General features: G+C 55.2%; 1 protein-coding gene across 1 annotated transcript in view; it reads left to right on the plus strand.

Moving 5' to 3' along the window:
• JPH2 (junctophilin 2) overlaps window positions 1-19,465 on the plus strand; it is a 62,418-nt gene that overhangs the window by 22,906 nt on the left and 20,047 nt on the right. Inside the window, exon 2 of the mRNA XM_036419024.2 lies at window positions 4,167-4,929. Within this exon, the coding sequence (XP_036274917.1) occupies window positions 4,167-4,929 (763 nt within the window). The remainder of the gene's footprint in view (window positions 1-4,166; window positions 4,930-19,465) is intronic.

The raw sequence follows: 19,465 nt of genomic DNA on the forward strand, positions 1-19,465 counted from the left end.
AAAGCCGGATTCCTGGTGGTGAGGCCTGGGGGATCCGTATTTTATTCTCAGAACTTCTAGGGCGGGAGTCAGGACTGAGAACCAGGGGCTCAGAGCAGGAGCTCTGGGTGTCAGAAGACTTGGGTTTGGATCTGCCTTCTTAGCTCTCCGACTACCCACCTCTTCTCCTGCAAACCAGCCTCCTCAGGGGACCCACCTCACAGGGCCTGGAGGGGTTTACGTGAGCTCCTGACCCTGTTCATGGTCCTGATGGGGTTCTTCACGGCGAAAAGCTGGGGCGGGGAGGAGAGGGGGCTTGAACTGAGCCGCCTGTGCCGGGGGAGGGGGGCCAGGTGGCCTGGAGTCCTGTGGACACGCTCTCCTCCCCCTCCACAGTCACGGGGCCCCGAGTTCTAGAAGCCCTACACGTCAGGGTTAGGCCAAACCTCGGGGAGCTTCATGTCCAGCCTCGTCATTGGCCGGGAGGGCGATGGGGGGCTGGAGAGGAGCAGAGAGCTGCTCAGTGCCACACACACAGCGAGATGGCGTCTCTGTGCGGCTCAGACAATCGGTCAGCAGACGTCGGTGGAGCCCCTCCCTGGGCCAGGCGTTGCCCCGGGGGCTGGGGACACAGCGGAGAGCAGAACAGGCGAGGTCCCCGCCCTTACAGAGCCTCCGTTCTGGCAGGAAGAGAATACAATAAGCACAGTAGGCCCATCCTATGGCACGCTGACAGGTAATACCTGCGATAGGGGGGAAAAAAGTAAAAGGAGGCTGGGGCTGTCGGGGTGCGGGGTGCGGGTGCGGCAGACTGCAGTCAGGATGGGGCTCCTGAAGGAACAGGCGGGGCCGTTATCTGCAAGAAAAGAGACACAGACGAAGGGACCAGCCCAGGCGAAGGCCCCCCTGGGCGCAGGCCCATCGGGCTGACCTGGGGTCCCCCTACCTGGCTGGCTGTTTGGTTACCCAGCCCCCGGGGGCGGAGGATTTAGTGGGAAGAAGGCGGCCATTTGGGATTATCTGGTAAAGCAGGGGGAAGGGTCAGCGTGTGTTTAAAACAAAAGCCCTGATGAGCGGATCTCACTCATCGGGGGGAAATGGCGAACAACACAGACTGAGGAACAAGAACAGACCTGGAGAGAAGGAGCCGTGGGTCAGACTGTTGGACCTCGATGGGGCGAGGGTGGGGATAAAAGGGAGAGATCAACCAAAGGACTTGTGTGCGCACATAGGAGTCTAACCAGAGGTCAAGGACAATAGGGGGGTGGGGGCATGAGCGGGGAGGAGTGGGGATTGGAATGGGGGGTTGAGGACAAATATGAGCAATAAAGAAATTTAAAAAAATAAAAAATAAAGTTAAAAAATAAAACAAAAGCCCTGTGTTCCCTGCCCCCGTTCGGTGAACCTTGCGTCAGGGACTGTCCTGTGTGCTGGAGGCAGGAGGATGAAGCAGGGAGCTGGCTTTCAGGGTGCTGCTGGGGAGACGGTGGACGGTGTGTGGGGGAGGGGGAGGAGATGAGGTGGCGGCAGCTGTGTCACATCCAGGGGCTCCCACCTCCAGGCTGCCATGGGGAGCCACAGAGGGAAGAAGGGGTTGAAGGTATATTTGGGGTAGGGGGAGTCCGTGGGACACAAATGACAGTTACAGAAACCTGACCGTGCAATCGCCCAGGGAGGACGGGGAGGAGGCTTTGAGAGCCCTGGGGAGCACAGCACGTAAGAATGGCGGTGGAGCAGGAAGCTATTTGGTCAGCTTTGTATTGACCTGTCATTACTGTTCAGGTGACCTCACACACCAGCACAGCTTTGTCAAATCCCATTGTCACACACACACATTTTCTTTCTGAAACTTTCAGAGATCTTGGATCATTTATTTATTTATTTAAATGTATTGATTTTTTACTGAGAGGAAGGGAGAGGGTTAGAGAGCTAGACACATCGATGAGAGAGAAACGTCGATCAGCTGCCTCCTACACACCCCCACCTGCGGATGCGCCCGCAGCCAATGTACATGCCCTTGACCGGAATCGAACCTGGGACCTTTTAGTCCGCAGGCCAACGCTCTATCCACTGAGCCAAACTGGTTTCAGCGATCTTGGCTCATTTAAACCTCAAACAGCCCTATGAATTAAGAGGCAATTATCTCTGTTTGACAGATAGGGAAGTTGAGGCACGGAAAGGGTAGGTCACGTGCCAAAGGCTGCGCTGCTAGTAATGGGGGAGGGGGAGGGGAAGGGCCGGATGTGGACCCAGCAGCCTGGCTCCTGCCGTCTGTGCTCCAGGACTCTGGCTCCATGCTGCCTCTTTGCACGTGGCGGCCGCTCACAGTCTCATTCCCGCAGCCCTCGTGCTCACTCACGGACACGGAGGTCTCCTGCGTCCACATGGCCGTACATAGTTTCGTTTCACTGACGTCCACAGCCTCCCACACTCTTTTATCCTAGAGGATCGCCTCACCGTGTGCTTTGGCCTGAGCACCCAGCTCCTCTCACATCCCCCTGGGACCTTGGGTGCTCACCCCTCTGTAGATGCACTGCGTGGCACACTTAGGATCTCACAGAGTGACAGGGCCCAGCACAGATACACACTCCCCCATGCTCTCACAGTGACATGGCCCAGCACAGATACACACTCCCCCATGCTCTCACAGTGACATGGCCCAGCACAGATACACACTCCCCCATGCTCTCACAGTGACATGGCCCAGCACAGATACACACTCCCCCATGCTCTCACAGTGACAGGGCCTAGCATAGATACACACTCCCCCTTGCTCTCACAGAGTGACAGGGCCTTGTACAAATACACACTCCCCCATGCTCTCCAACAGTCACGTGCTTTCCGACAGTCACGCGGCTGCAAACTCACTGCCGTGTTCATTCATGGACGTGGACATGCACATCCCCTTGCACTCTACCGTGGCCACGCACACACGTTGAACCTCACACCCGGCAGAGCCTCGAGTGCTGCACAACGTTGCGCTCTGACCCTCTAACAGTCTGGCAGCCTCCATCGACGTTGCCTTTCCTTGCACTCAAGGCCTCGGATGCTCTCCTAAGCTTATGTGACATCGTTATGACATAACGATCGCCTTCTGTGCTCTCACTGCTTTGCACACTCATGACTGTTCATGTTCCCACTACCTTGCACCCACCCGCAGGGTGTAAATATTCACATTGCCGTGCAAACCCAATGTCTTGCCTACTCGTTCTTGCACCAGCATTCTCTTGTGTGTAACTTTAAATCTGTGCACACATTTATTTATTTATTTTTTAATATATATTTTATTGATTTTTTTTTTACAGAGAGGAAGGGAGAGGAAAAGAGAGAAACATTGATGAGAGAGAAACATCCATCAGCTGCCTCCTGCACACACCCCACTGGGGATGTGCCCGCAACCCAGGTACATGCCCTTGACCGGAATCAAACCTGGGACCTTTCAGTCCGCAGGCCGACGCGCCATCCACTGAGCCAAACCGGTTTTGGCCTGTGCACACATTTAAATTCACACACACACTCTCACCTGCTCATACAACTTCACCGTTAAAACTGACTGCTAACCTCAACCTTGCTCTGTCTTGTACACTAATGACTTCGGCGTGTTCCTGCTGACGGAAACATCCACACCACGCAAACCCCGCCCGGCTTGCCCGTTCGTCTGCTTGCACGTGTAATCTCACTCCAGGGCCTCCCTTGCTCACGCCACTTTGCACATGGATGCTCTTATTCTCCCAGCCTCACTACCTCACACGCTTGTGGCCTTGCCGTGTTCCCACCCATGAAAATAGTCATCGTGGCTTGTCCGCTCATGTGCTTGCACATGCGTGTAACCTAAGGTGACCAGACGTCCCGATTTCTAACAATTTGTCCTGCATCTCGCGGCGTTTTAAACACCAGCGCAGGACAAATTGTTAGAAATCGGGACCGTCCCGCCAAAATCGGGATGTCTGGTCACCATGACCCTCGGAGCCTGGCCTGTTTTCATGACTTCGACCTCTTTGTCCCTCAGCTGGCCTGGCCCCTCCGATGGCTTGCCCTCCGCTGGCCTTGTGCCTCCGCTGGCCTTGCCCTCCGATGGCCCTGCCCTCCCATGGCCCTGCCCCTCCCGCCCCGGCCCCCAGGCCCCGGTGCGCCCTCGGGGCCCCTCCCGCCCGCACTGACCTGCCCTCTCGCCTCTCCGCCCGCAGGCACGTACCAGGGCCAGTTCGCCAACGGCATGCGGCACGGCTACGGCGTGCGCCAGAGCGTGCCCTACGGGATGGCCGCGGTGGTGCGCTCGCCGCTGCGCACGTCGCTGTCGTCCCTGCGCAGCGAGCACAGCAACGGCGCGCTGGCCCCGGACGCGCCCGCCCCGCCGCCGCCCGACGGCCCGCCGCCGCCCTCGCCCGCCATCCCGCGCGGCGGCTTCGCGCTCAGCCTGCGGGCCCGGCCCGACGGCGGCCCCCGCGCCCGGGCCGGGCTGCTGCCCCGCGCGCCGCTGCTGGGCCGCCTGCGCCGGGCCGAGTCCCGCGCGTCGCTGGGCAGCCAGCGCAGCCAGCCCGGCTCGGGCGCCAGCGACAGCTCCTCCGCCAGCCTGGGCGGCGAGGCGGCCGACGCGGCGGACGAGGCGGCGGCCTTCGAGGCGGACATCGACGCCACCACCACCGAGACCTACCTGGGCGAGTGGCGCAGCGACCGGCGCTCGGGCTTCGGCGTGAGCGAGCGCTCCAGCGGCCTGCGCTACGAGGGCGAGTGGCTGGACAACCTGCGCCACGGCTACGGCTGCACCACGCTGCCCGACGGCCGCCGCGAGGAGGGCAAGTACCGCCACAACGTGCTGGTCAAGGGGCCCCGGCGCCGCGTGCTGCCGCTGCGGGGCCACCGGCTGCGCCAGAAGGTGGAGCGCGCCATGGAGGGCGCCCAGCGCGCCGCCGCCATCGCGCGCCAGAAGGCCGAGATCGCCGCCTCCAGGTAGGACCCGGGCGCGGAGCGGGTGGGCCCGTGCAGGAAGGAGGTCCTGGGACCGGCCGCCCGGGATAGGAGGCCGTGGCTGCACACCTGTTCCTGCCCATCAGAAACAGACAGAGCATCCTCCGGGATCGTTAGAGGGTTCTTTGGAGGTGCTTCAGGTCTGGTGCCACCTGTTGTCCCTCAGCTGCCCCCATCCACCCGTTTACCAACCCCTCCGTACACTGAGTCCTGCCATTCGCCCAGCCTTTCTGATATCCACCTGAACAGCCAACACTTCACCAAACGATCCACCCTACCTTACCCACCCACCCACCCACCCACCCATTCCACTTTCTGCTTACCAATTCAACTATCCAGTCACCCAGCCATCCACCCGACCACCCAGATACCCATCCAGCCACCCAGTCACTCATCTGTCCACCCAACCCCTCCATTCACCTAACTTCTGTATTGAACACTTGAACAACTCTCCATTTGCTCAACCTCTCCATCCATCCTACTCAATCAACCTCTCCAACATCCATCTGAACAATTACCCATCCACTCAACCGTTTCTTCATCCACCCATCCAACTAACCATCTCTTTACCTACCCAACCATCCAGCCACCTAACCATCCAGACACCCATCCAAATATCCATCCCCTCATCTACAACAACCCACATTCACTCAACGGCTTCCATCTACAAGGCACCCATCCTAATATCCAACCATGTTTCCATCCACTGAAACAACATCCACTGCCACTCACCCAGTCATCCGTCCGTCCGTCCATCCATCCATCCATCCATCCATCCAACCAACCACCTCCATCGCCCAACCATTCCTCCATCCAACAATCCATCCACACTTCCATTTACTCAACCAACTCTCACCTACCCATGTGCCAGCCCTGCCTTCATCCATCCTCCTTGCATCCATATTCTAACATCTTTATGTCTTCTCATTGTACTTCAGAAAAAGTTCTAATGTGTCTTCAAACATTTATAGCATCTACTGTGTGCATGGCACTATTTTGAGTGGTTTATGAACATTGACTCATTCTGTTTCCTTAAGGGCCTTGCATGATCGATATTATTTTTATTTCCATCTTACAGATGAGCCAAATGAGAGATAAGGTGGCTTGTCCAAAATCGTCCATGTAGTAAGCGGCCCTTCCTAATTTAGTTTCTACTTTCCTGTTCAGCCATTCTTGACCTGGCCCTGTTTTTTTTTTTTTTTTTTTTATCTGTGCCAGTGGTCACGCTGGCCTTTTATCAGTTTTCTTTAGTTCCCCTCCAGAGGGCTTCGGTTCTTCTGGTCCCTCTGTCCGGACGGCTCGTCTTTCCTCTTGCTCCTTCATTCCTACTTCTTCAGAGCTCAGGTCAAGCCTGAACCACTTATTTATTTATTTTTAACAGAAAGTCAGATTCTTTTTTTTTTTTTTTAAATATATTTTTATTGATTTTTTACAGAGAGGAAGAGAGAGGGACAGAGAGTTAGAAACATAGATGAGAGAGAATCATCAACCAGCTGCCTCTTGCACACCCTCTACCGGGGATGTGCCCGCAGCCAAGGTACATGCCCTTGACCAGAATCGAACCCGGGACCTTTCAGTTCGCAGGCCCGCGCTCTATCCACTGAGCCAAACCGGTTTCGGCAAACCTGAACCACTTAGAGAACTAATGATGCTCAGTCACTGTCACAGATGGACTATTACTCAGCTACATGGACATCTTAGAATGCCTTATAGCAACATTATGCTGCTTAGGTGGCTTGTTTTTAACCTATAACTTAATAGAGGGGTCCCTATGTACCAGTCATCGTTCTGAGGTCTTTACGGATATAAATTCATCCTATCTTTAAAAGCTATTGATGAGGTAGGTACCTGATGAGGTAGGTACAGTTGTCATTCCCTTTTTGCAAACGTGAAGTGAGCTGCAGGGAAGCAGTGGGTGTGGCAAGACAATGGTAAAGGTTCTTGCCTCTCCAGTGCCTTAGCAATCCTGCCTGTGGCTCTAAATGGGCTGGGCTGGAGGCTGTGGCACCACGGTCTTCAGAGCAAAGCAAACCTAGGGTCAGACCTTGGCGTTACATTTCTTAGCTCAGAGACTCGGCACATCGGTTCGCCTGTCTGAGCGTCCGTTTCCCCATCCGTGGCACCGCTGCTGCTCAGCAGTGTGTTCTTGGGCCGGTCCGTTTTCTTCTTCAACCTCCGTTTGTGTCACCCGTTAAAACGGGGCTGGGCTAAGGGCTGAGAAAGACGGGTGCAGGTCCAGGGGCTGGTTCACAGCCCCGTAGCGGGATGAGCTCCTCGGTAAGCGGACTTCAGGACGGGGATGAGTGTGTTGGACGTTTCTGGGGAGCGCTCTGAGGACCAGCACTCGTGGGGAAGCGAGGGAAGCAGGATTGGGGCAGTCCAGAGGGAGACGGGGCAGTCCCCACAGAGGCCTGCGCCCACCACAGGGCCGTGCTCCGGTGGCATGACCTTCAGAGTCCAGTTGAGGTGAGGGAGCTGGATCTTTCCATCTTCTCCGCTGGATGCAGGCGGCCCTCTGGAAAGGGGCATGACCTGGGGCGGGACAGTTCTCTTCAGCCGAGGCAATCCCTGGACAGGGCTGACAGCCGGCAGCACTCTGAAATAATGTCTTCCTCCTGAGGGCGGAACGGGGTGGCACATGACAGTATCCGTTACAGTCTAGACTCCCAGCAAAGGCTCAGTAAGCCTCATTTGTCATGGTTGTCACTCGGTGTATTCATTTTGCAGATGTGGGAACTGAGACCCTGAGAAGGATAATATGCTCAAGACCACCTGGAAAGCAGACAGGAGAACCAGCCCCTAGCTTGCCTGCCTTCCTTCCTTCCTTCCTTCCTTCCTTCCTTCCTTCCTTCCTTCCTTCCTTCCTTCCTTCCTTCCTTCCTGTCTTCCTGTCTTTCTGTCTTTCTCATCATTTCTCCCAGATGAGTGAGATCATGTACACTGGGAGTCCTAGCTTTCTGATTCCAGGCTCCGCCCGGCACATCTTAGTGTCGCTAACCTTCGTAAACTTGTAATTGCTGTGAATGCGTGAACAGTTAGTATCATTTAGAAGGAAAGAAGGGCCCTGGCCGGTGTGGCTCTGTGGGTAGAGTGTCGGCCTTAGGACTAAAGGGTCCCGGGTTCGATTCTGGTCAAGGGCACAGGCCTGGGCTGCAGGCTTGATCCCCAGTGTAGGGCATGTAGGAGGCAGCCGATCAATGATTCTCTCTCATCGTTGATGTTTCTGTCGCTCTCTCCCCCTCTCTTCCTCTCTGAAATCAATAAAAATATATTAAAAAAAAAAAAAAAAGAAGGAAAGAAGGGATGGGTAACTTTCATAAGGCTTCTCGGTTAGGGGCATGTCTCTCCCCGCTAAAACGGGCTATGGCTTGAAAAAGATCCTAGACCTGCGCTGTCCAATATGGCAGCCACTAGCCATGTGCGGCTGCTGAGCTCTTGAACTGTGGCCGCTTGGGATGGAGATGCCCTTTAAGTGTGAAACAGGCACTGGGCTCCACAGACTAGGGAAGACAAGAATGTGAAGTAGCCCATGAACCATTGTTTTTTTTTATGTTGACAACATGTTGAAATGGTTATATTTTAGATATATATTGGGTTTGATAAAATGTATTATTATAATGAGTTGCACCTGCCTCTTTTTTACTTTTGAATGTAGCTACTAGAAACTTCTAAAGTGGCAGGTGTGCCTCACATTGTACTTTTATTGGGCAGTGTTTGGGGATCTCCAGCCCGTGGGCCATATAAGGCCTGGGAAATCAGTTGGTCTGGCTCTGTCAAGGCGTTCGGGGTGAGTAAATTAAACGTTTGACCAAATATAGCAGGTTGATTTTTTAAGTTGGTACTTTCGGATGGCTTGCAGATTGTGTCATAAATATCCACATGGCCCTGGGCAGGAAAAAGGTTCCCCATCCCTGCTGTAGACATACTCAGGCCCCCAGAAGCTAGGCCAGCCCCTTCACGGGCCAGATGGGAAAACTGAGGTCTGGAAAGGAACCCTTATCACTGTGTGGTCGGTAGGTAGCTAAGCCTCCTGTCCTCTGATTTCGTGGTGAAGAGCCTTTTCTGTAATACCTTTTAAGGTCATAAGCACTGAGCCTGGGAGGGAAGCTGGGATGTTTGGGAAGGTGTCTAAACTTTTCTGGTTGCCATGCCAACGCCCTGATGGATGGCTCCCGTCTGGAAGGAGCACAGGGAGTGGCTCACAGGGAGGCTTGGGTCTGCCTTGCGCTTGCCTTCTCTCCAGATCTCAGTTCTCTCATCTCTGGAGGGAGAATGACGATCTCTGCCTTGAAGGGTGTTCATAGGAGTTAAGTCAGAGACTGCGTGTGAAGCCCTCAGCACAGGGCTGGGAGCAGGAAGTGCTCCATGCATGAGAGCTGGGATTGCCTCTGCCTGCTTTTCTTGTTCTGTGGCCTGCAGGTTCTCAGCTGTCCCGGGGAGTGAGGCTGGGGACATCGGGTTTGTACCCGGTTGGCATCAGTGTGGCCCTGAGAACAGAGCACCCTGACCTGGTCTGTCCTCTGCTTCTCCGCCTCCACACCTCCATCGCCTCCCAGCCCCGCCCCAGGAAGTCCCAGGTTTGGAGCAGGGACAGAGCTGGCTGTGCGAGTTACTGAGAAATGGGTTTCTCGGGAGGAAAGGAGCCCCAGGTGGTACAGTAGCTGAGAACTTGGACTGTGGAGCAGAACAGACCCAGGTTTGAATCTGGTTTCACCTTCTTGTTGTTATGCCCAAGTGTCATCAACCCCAAAGACTACCAGGGAGCCGAATCCAATGCAATTGCAGAAAGCCTGTATTTATTTCGGACTAGTGCGAGCCCAGTCTCACCTACACCAAGGAGGGCATGGGCGAGAAAGAGGAAGAACTTAACATATCAATGGGTTTTATAGGGAGGGTAGTGCTACTACCTTGGCTGACCTGATTGGTTGGGTTAGGCCTAGGGTCCAGTTACCTGGAGCTGGACCCGCTCCACCCTGCCCTCTCACCCCACCTGCCCTCTCGCCCCGCCTGCCCTCTTACCCCGCCCTGCCCCCTCACCCCGCCCTGCCCTCTCACTTGTAAGCTGTGTGGCCTTAAGCCAGTCGCCTCACTTCTCTGGATCCCATTTTCTTCTTTATTCCTCAAATAGGAATTGTATTAATTCTTCCTTCACAGTATGGCCACGGAGTAAAAGAAAGAGCCCATTGAAGGGCCGTGCTCTGAAGGCGTGCAGGGAGGTAGAAGCAGTTCTTGTGAATCCTGTGCTCATTAAAGCGTCTCCCCTGAGAATGAGTCCCCCGAGAGAAGGCCCTGTCTTCTCTCTCAGTCCCTGCACCTGCTTTCCACACTGGCGTCTTCTGCAGTTTGTTAAATCCTTGCACCACCTCTGCTTACCATTTCCCCCTGCTTGCCGTTTAAGCTCTGTCTTTAATTCAACTTACTTAAGACACATGTGTTTATTGAAAAGGAAGACTTTTTGAGTCGCTGGTCCAAGTGGGAGACCCATTCTGGGGAAATTCGGGAAAGAGAACGCACCTACTCAAGCCTGAGGTCAAACTCTCAGTGCCAGAGGCGCAGAGCCCGAAGCCTGCTCTCTTTTTGCTCAAAAGCAGCATCGGCAAGAGATGGGCAGGTGTGAAATCCCTGTGGGCACCTGGCCGAGGTCTGTCCTTGACTCACAAGGAGAATGGACCTGCTGCCACTTCAGCGCAGGCGTTGGACTGCCGGCACCCATTTCCCGCACCACCGGGCATGCAGACCACCCAGGGGGCGGGGCCTGCCCCTGGGCTGGCTCTGAGGGAGGGTCTTGGTGATTGCCTGCTGATTTAGTTTTATTTAATAACTACCCATGTCGTCTTTATTTCCGGGTTCCAGGCAGGATTCTAATGACCTTACATGTAATGGCTTACAGACAACAACCCCGAGGAAGGCACTCTTATTCCCATGTTACAGATGAGGAAACCGAGGCACAGACAGGCGAAGTATCTCCAGCAAAGTCATTCAGCCGAGTAACGGCAGAGCTGGGAGTTGAGACCCCATGGCCAGGAGACCTGGTTCTAGAATGTTCTTGGCCAGTCTGACCTTTGGCCCGTTTTCTTTCACAGACTTTCATGAGCGCTCACGCTGTGCCAGGCGTGTGCTGAGCGCCGGGCAGCCGGTGGTCCGTATCCTTGGGGACTGCCAGCTTAGTGGCAACGGCAGACAGGGAGGGGACGGCATCTTGGTGGGGGCCAGGGAGGCGTGAGCAGAGTGACTGACCGCCCCAGGGTGGTCTGGCCGAGCAGACGGATGACGCCGGTCGAGAGCCTGCCAACTGGAGAAGAGGGAGAGAGAGGTCACGCCAGGCAGAGGCACGGAGGTAGGAATGCGGATGGTGTATTTTGGGAGCAGCGAGTCACTGGGGTGCTGGCGTGTGCGGGGAGGGAGATTAGAGAGGAGCTGGACGGCCGCCTGGGGCCAGGTCAGGACGGGCTGTGGGCGCCAGGTTAAGGAGCTTCAGATTTACTATGTGGCGGGCGCGGTGTGAGCGCTCAGCTGAACACGCTCACCTGATTCTCACGGCAGCACACAGAGATCTTGCTTTTAACGGGGCCCAAACCACACAGCTAGCAAATGCTGGAACCGAGATTCTGGCCCCGGACTGGGTGCTCTTAGCCACTACACTGTTCTGCCACGCAGATTTAGTGAGCTTCTCTCTTTCTCTTCGCTTTCTTTTTCTTTTTTACATTGTTCAGAACAGCATTCTTTTAAAAAATATATGTATATATATATTTTTTAAAAGAAATTGATTTTGGAGAGGAAGGGAAAGGGAGAGAGAGAGATAGAAACATCAATGATGAGAGAGAATCATTGATCAGCTGCCTCCTGCACGCCCCCCACTGGGGACGGAGCCTGCAACCCAGGCCTGTGCCCTTGACTGGAATCAAACCTGGGACCCTTGAGTCCACAGGCCAAATGAGCCAAACCAGCTAGGGCTAGAACAGCATTCTTGCTCAACTTTAAGGAAATTCAAAATAATAAGAGATAGAAAATAGTAAAACCCCTCTCCTATTTCCACCTGAGTTGAACCTCTGAAATACTCGTTAACAGTTCATTTATGCCATTTTCCCACTTATTCTGCCCTCATCTATCCCCTAAAACTAGTACCACCGTCATATTCTTCAGCTCGCTTTTTTTACTTCCTCTGCTTTGAGATCTTTTCATCTTATGCACACAGACCTGCCTTATTCTCTTAACTAGCTGCATAGCATTCCATAGCGTGGGTGTATTGTGACTCACGTGCTGGATCCCCCTTCGATGGCAATTGAAACCGTTTCTAGAATGCTCTTCACCAGCCTGACCTTTGGCCGGTTTTCTGAAGACCCTGGGTTTTCGTGGTTACAGATGAGGCTTCAGGGAACATCTTGCTCATATGCTTGCTCACGGAGCTGGTTAAAGGGACGGCACAGCCAGGCGCCTTCTCCAGCCAGACACCTCCGCATATCACTGGAACTTATTGGAAATAGAATGGCAATTAATCCGGACCTTTATAAGGGACTGACTCCTGACTCTCAGTAGATATGCAATGGGAACTAAAGAATGATTGTCCCACGGGGTGCAAATTATTTGCCTGCTGGGGCGTCCCCTTGTCTCTGCCTGTCCCTGCTTGCACAGATCTACATTGAATGTGTCACATGTCCAGAAAGGGAATTGCCGAGTCAAACAGAACGTGCCCTTCCATTGTTATCAGAACTCCACTTGACCTCCGGAGAGTAGCACCCAATTTATACTCTACCCCCCACCCCCACCCCCCGCCAATAGGGCAAAGAGGGCTGCGTTCCTCACACCCTCGGCAGTGCCATGTACTGTCAGTCTTTTTCATTTTTGCCAAATTGTTTGAAGACAGTGAGGCATTCCCTGAGCCCGTGGCCATCCGTCACTGCCCATGCCCACAGAGGCCATCGCTCATTGCCCTTGCTCTCTCTCTTTCTGGCTCTTGTCCAGAGGTTCCTGGATATGGGGCTCCGCGGATGGGGTGAAACTCCCGTGAAGTGTTGGACAGACACCCCACCCCAGACTCCTGCCGTCCATCGCGTCCCTCCTCCTAGAATGACCAGATGGGCAGCATCCCTTTGCTCCCAGAAGCTGGAGACCCGGGTGAATGGCATGTCCTGAGTTGTCAGAGCCAGGCTCTCCTGACACGCACAAGGCCGCTGCCTCGCCACGGCCGGCCTCTGAGCTGAGTGTCTGGGGGGAGAGAGAAGAGCTTGCCTGGGTCCCTGGCAAAACACAGGGATGACGTGTTTAGGGGAGCCAGGCCTTCCAGGCTCGGAGAGCCGAGAGCCGGAGGAAAGATGCTGAGAGCTCCCATTGGCCCTCGGAGAAAGCTGGTCAGAGTGGAGATGCACCTTCACTTCACAGGTGGAGAAACTGAGGCCCAGAAAGGAACAGGGACTTGGAGTCAGAGCAGAGAGAGGAGTGTGGCCAGAGGGCTCTTGTGAGACCTCCACTGGCTTCTGGGTCAAATTTAGAAAACCAGTGAGGCAGGGGACAGGGCTCTGGGAGGCGGGAGGGAATGTTTTTGTCTCTCTCGGCCCCGGCACTATTATGATCCAGTTCCAGAACCTTTCCAGCTTGGTCTTCTCAGCCTAAATAGCGGAGTTGGGAAACAGACAGACCAGTAGCCTGCAGCAGGAGAGAAAACGCCCCTTCCCCCAATGAAAGGGTTTCCCTGCGTCTCAGTGAGAGGTCCACCTGCTTGAAGCCAGATGGATGCAGACAGAGGCGTAAGACTAACAGTCACAAGGAGAAGGGCAGGGGCTGCCGCAGGGTATAGGCTTGAGGGCTCAGACTCGGGGCCATGCTGCCTGGGTTCGTCCCAGTCCTGGACACTTGCTGGAAGTGACTTTCTGTACCTCCATTTCTTCATCCCAAAGATGGCGGTCACACAAGAACCTGCCTCGTTGGGCATATGAGAGGATCCAGGGCTTCGGACAATGCCTGGCACAGCTCAATGCCCCGTTCTCACTGCCGAGTGCCAGGCTCCGTGCCACTTCCCTGTGGTGCATCATTGCATGTGATCCTCACGAGGGAGGGGCCATGTGTTACTTTAACCCATTGCACAGATGAGGAAACTAGCCCCAAATCCCACCTTAACTGGCACAGCCAGGCTTCACATTCCCCGTTGGAAGGGAAGGTGACTCTCCTGCCTGGACCTCGGCGCTGGTCCATACTTATTTGCATGCCAGAGCTGTTGAGATCGCAGGCCGGGGAGGTGGAGAAAGTGAGGTACAGACCCCGCTCTGTTGCTCGCTGGCTGTGTGTCCTTGGTCCCCTCGGAGCCTCACTCTCCTCCTCGATAGAACGGGGCAGTAACAGCCTGCCTCCTAGATCGTGGGAAGGACTGGATGAGACGGTGTGTGTAGAGGACTCTGCGTGGTCTGGACGCTCAGTGCGTGCTGGATACGGAGAGGCCGTGGCCAGTGTTCCCATCATTCTTCTTACCCCGAGACCCAGCAGCTCAGAGAGGCCAGCAGGCTCTCCCTCCGTGCCTCATCTCCCCGCAGGGCCATCCCTCTTGTGCCCCTGGCTTCCCAAAGCCCGGTCTGACTTCCACTGGACTTCCTACGTTCATACCAGCGAGCCGGTGCCATTGAGAGAGGAGTTAAAAATAAAGCCCGGTCTTCAGTCCTTCAAGTAAACACCCAGCTCTCCAAAAATAGCCCCCTGCCACAGGTCTCTCTCCGGAGCCAGGCTGGCCGGAGGGACGGAGCTTGGCGAGGCTGTAGTCACAGCCAGGGAGGCCCCGGGCCAGGCGTGCACGGCACCCCCGGCCTCTGGTCCGGAGGGGAACAACGTGCCCCTCACTGCTCTCTCCTGCCCCCAGCCCCTCTCGCCACACCCCTGTCCGGGCCCCTCCTCCTGCGGGTGCTCTGCTCCTCACAGCAGCCGGAGAGAGCTTTCCAGAACGTGGGCCTGGCCATGCCATGCCCGGGAGCAGAGCTTTCATGGGTCTTTGGGCTGGATTTCCCTGAAAGCAGAGCTGCGACAAGGATTTGGGTGCAGGTGAGTTGAGCGGGAGGTGATGCCGGAAGGAGGGGTGGAGAGGAAGGGAGCTGGCAGAGTGACCCGGGAAGAAGGAAAAGCCAATATAAATGTCTGTTATTGAGAGGTCACCGAAGGCCAGAGGCCGGGACCGCACACACAGCACCTCCAGAGGGCGCACCTGTGGGGTGGGGTTGGGTGGGCAAAGCATTACCCATCGGCTCCAGCCCCCCATTCACGGGAGATTTCTCCGGGAGGCGTGTGACCCCCGGGGCTCAGAGATATGCTTGTTCTCGGGGCCTCGCCCAGCATCAGAGCAGGCTGTGGGCACAGAGTGGAGAGTTTCCTGGGACAGGAAGTGCCCGGGGAAGAAGCTCGGGCCACGGTCCCATCAAAGGACCGTTTTCCTTCCTGCCCGTGGTCCTCTGCACACACCGTCCGTTTGCCTGAGAGGCTCTTTCCTGGCTCTCTACCCTGCCAACGCCGTCTGTTCATCAGGCCTCGGCCAGCTCAGGTGTTCCTCAGGGACCCTGCGCCCCATCCGGTCTGGGCCCCTGTGTTACATGTGCCCGGCACTCCCACCTCCACCTCCCCCGCCGCCTCCCCCACGGCCCGCACTGACTCTGTTAGCCTGTCCGGCTGTGCACTAATGAGGAGGGGGACCTTGTGTGCCTGCTCACTGCTGGGTGCCAGCACCCACACGTGCGTGAGGCTCAGGAAGCATGCTGGGTGACTGGTGTTAGGTCTCAGCCACCGCACATGGAGGCGCCTTCCATTGGACTCACTTACGCCTCAGACACAGCCAGCAAACACTTGGTGCGCACCGACAGCATGCTAAGGCGTGTTCCAGGCTCTTCGGGAAGAAAACCTAAAGGTCCTGACCTAGGCGGAGTTTACATTCTGTTTGGGGAGGTAACATAGCAGACATCATAAATGGCCGAGCACGTTGCCTGTTTGTTTATTTACTTATTTTTTTAAAAAAATACATTTTTAATTGATTTTTTACAGAGAGGAAGGGAGAGGGATGGAGAGTTAGAATCATCAATGAAAGAGATGTTGCATCTGCCTCCTGTATACCCCCCACCAGGAATGTGCCCGTAACCAAGGTACATGCCTCTGACAGGAATTGAACCAGGAACCCTTCAGTCAGCAGGCAGATGCTCTATCTACTGAGCTAAACTGGCTTGGGCATCTCTTTATTTTTTTAAATTTATTGATTTGCGTGAGAGAGAGAGAGAGAGAGAAACTTTGATTTGTCATTCCACTTATTTATGCATTCATTAGTTGATTCTTGAATGTGCCTTGACCGAGGATCGAACCCACAACCTTGGCGTATCAGAGTGACACTCTAACCAACTGAGCTACCTGACGAGGGCTGCATGTTGCCTCTTGGAATAAGTGGCCTCCTTGAGGAAGTGACATGAGGAGGGGGAAGAGTGAGCCGAGGGGATGTCTGGGGGAAGAGCAGCCCCACAGAGGGCAGAACCAGGAGACAGCTCCAAGGTGGCCTCAGGCTGGCATGTTCCAGGGACAGCCAGGAGGCCGGCATGTTTGATGTGGGCCGAGAGAGGAGGGCAAGACCACAAGAGGCGAGAGAGAGAGAGAGAGAGAGAGAGAGAGAGAGAGAGAGAGAGAGAGAGTGTGTGTGTGTGTGGGGGGGGGTGGCAGGAACAGATCACTAGGCTAGTATGGAGCCGTTAGCCACATGGGGCAATTTAAATGGAAATTAATGGAAATGAAAGACATTAAGAGTTCCATTCTGGAGTTGCAGTAGCCACAGGTCAAGTGCTCGGACTTCACAGACACGCTAGCAGACGTTTCCCTCATCGCTCAAAGTCTGCGGGGACACGCCTCATCAGGGCCCTGCGGCCATTCATGGCAGGCAGCAGCCTGGCCCACGCATAACTGGGCACCCATCCTGGGGTCCTTTCCTCACCTCCCAAAGTGGGAATGATTGAAGCACGCAAGGCCATTTGGTCCGGCCCCAGACAATGTCCGAATGCCTTTCCCAGCCTCCCTGCCAGCACAGCCCTGCGATCAGTGCTCTTCCGTCTCCGGGCACGGAAACTCACCACCTCCCGAGACGGCCCAGGCCGGCTTCGGACGGCTCTGCTGCTGGGTTTGCTAAAACCAGAAGGACGTTCTGCCTCTTTGTAGCTTCTAAACGTTGGTCCCCGTTCTGCCCCCCGGGTCTGGGTCCTTAGAACTGGTCAGTAGCGGCAGGGAACAGAACCTGCCTGCAGTGTCTTGTCCGCTGGGATTTCTTCTCATCAGAAGATCAGAGGGGCGGCTCCAGGGACCCAACTCCACCTCCTGCTCTCCTGGGAGTGTGGCTTCTGGTCTTTCACCCAGAGATGGCCCCTGTACCCCTAGCTTCACCCCTGCATTCCAGGGCAGGGGTGGAAATGCAGAATGTCTCTTCAGGGGAAGTAACGCCCACCCGGGTCTGTACCTCCTTCTCCAGAGTGGATCACAGGGCCTTCCTCTGAGGCAGGGCGTCCGGGAGGTGAATGTTTTCAGCTGACACATCGCTTTCTGGAACAAGACGAGGCTGTTAGTGGGGATGAAGGGGGAGGATGGGTGCTCGCGTGCAGCTAGCGGTGTCTGCAGAGACAGCCCTCAGAGACGTGAAGAGTGTGACCTTAGCAGCCCCAAGCGTCTTCCCTGATCTCCACTTCTCCAGGCCTTCCCTCGGTTCCCTGTTCACGTCTGCCCACTTCCTCCGTCTTCCAAGTGGAGAAACAGGGGCACAGGTTTGGTGACCGAGAGCAGAGGTGGGGGTGGGAAACCACTGGATCCTTCTGCGAGTTGCTCTCCCGAGCCTCAGTTTCCTGAGCCTGTTTCCCAGCAGGTGCCATGTGGCTGGAATCAGTGTGGTCCTTACTGCGGAGGGTGTGAGGGAAAGTGAGATAACCCACGTGAGGGACTAGCCACTTCGCCTGGCGCGTGGTAATTGACTGCTCAGTGGTGGCGGACGCCATTTTATAATTATAACTACCACTGCCCTTGCTTCACCGGATCCTTCTGGCGTTGAATGCAGAACCAGAGAGCCCAGATCAGCTGAAAACTGCTGGGATCGCCGCCGTGTCTCCACAATCCCTGCAGTCCTCCCCGGAGAGCCCCTCTCCTGCCATGGAGGAGGGTGTGGGTGGGACTGGGTGGGTCCCAGGAGCCGCCTCTCTGATCTGCTGATGAGAAAAGGCTGCCATGGGGATCCTCCAGAGCTGCCGGGCCACACGCGTGCTCTCACATTACCGCTGAAGTGCCGTCCCCATCAGCCAGGCCCGTGAAACCCTGCCTGGGGAGCTGGTGCTACCGCAAGGTCACGGCTGCCCGCTGCCAAAACCGTGGCCCCACAGGGGGTGACTGTGGCTTTGCCGGGAGCCTGGCCAGGATGGGGGCTGGGGAGTCGCTGAGCCCTGACCCCCCTGGTGGAGGGTCAGGAACGCGCACAGGGGGCCTTCTAGTGGGCCTGTCAGAGGCTCACAGACTGCAGACTTCTCCCTGCCCCGCCCTGGGTGGAAGCGGAGACAAGCAGTGTGCGGCCGAGAAGCCGCCTGGAGCCCTAATGGCTTCTTTCTTGATCTGTTCATAGGTTACTCGTCCACAGGGTTCCAAACCCCAGCTACACAAATCCCAAGTCTGTCTCCCCATCCTGCCCTCCCCTGTGCCACCTCCTCACCCCCAGGGCAGCCACTGTTTGCAGTGTCTTCCCTTCCGAGGGTACTTGTTGCCTGTCTTACGGTGGAACTTAGGAACCTGTTCATATCTGACGGTGTCTGACTTCCAAAATGTAGACTTCATACAGTTCCACCTGCAATGAGCAAATGCATGCTGAGATGCCAGTTTTCCTCTTTCTTACAGAAAAGGTCGAGTGCTAAGTGTACAGTTCTGAATCTTGCCATTTTCTCTTCGCTGTGTATACATCAGAGATCTTTCCACATCTTTCCAAATGTAGAGCATCACCAGTTTTTAACACCTGCATCGTGTTCCGTTATATATATATAATGTATTGATTCGGGCCCCTGTTGCTGAGCAGGATTGCTTGGTTCGTTTCCAGAATGCAGCTGTTATAGAAAAGCTGTAGATGCATCATTTCACCCATGGACTAGTATATTTCTAGGATAACTTCCCTGAAGTGCAGTTACTGGTCAAAGGCCCTCTGTAGTGGCTGTCCTTCTTGATCTTCCTCTTGTTAATGAAAAAACCATTGAAATCTGTAAAGAATTTTGTGAGTTTACTTGAGCCAAACTGTGGACATATGCCGGGAAGCAGAACCTCAATGGATTGAGATAATGCTTCGGAGAATGGCGGGTTACATTTCTATTTATACATTGCAACCAAAGGAGGGACATAGGTGGGTTACATGAAATCCATTGGTGATGGATTAAGGAGGTGGGAGAAAGCAAAGCGGTGGGAAACCCCTGGGACTGGATAAAAAGTAAAATGATGGACTCGTACTTAGGTGGGTGCAGGAACAATTAACACGATAAAGAAAGAATTTGAGGTAAATGTC

The sequence above is a fragment of the Pipistrellus kuhlii genome, unplaced genomic scaffold (assembly GCF_014108245.1).
Source record: "Pipistrellus kuhlii isolate mPipKuh1 unplaced genomic scaffold, mPipKuh1.p scaffold_m20_p_6, whole genome shotgun sequence".
NCBI classification, from domain to species: domain Eukaryota; kingdom Metazoa; phylum Chordata; class Mammalia; order Chiroptera; family Vespertilionidae; genus Pipistrellus; species Pipistrellus kuhlii.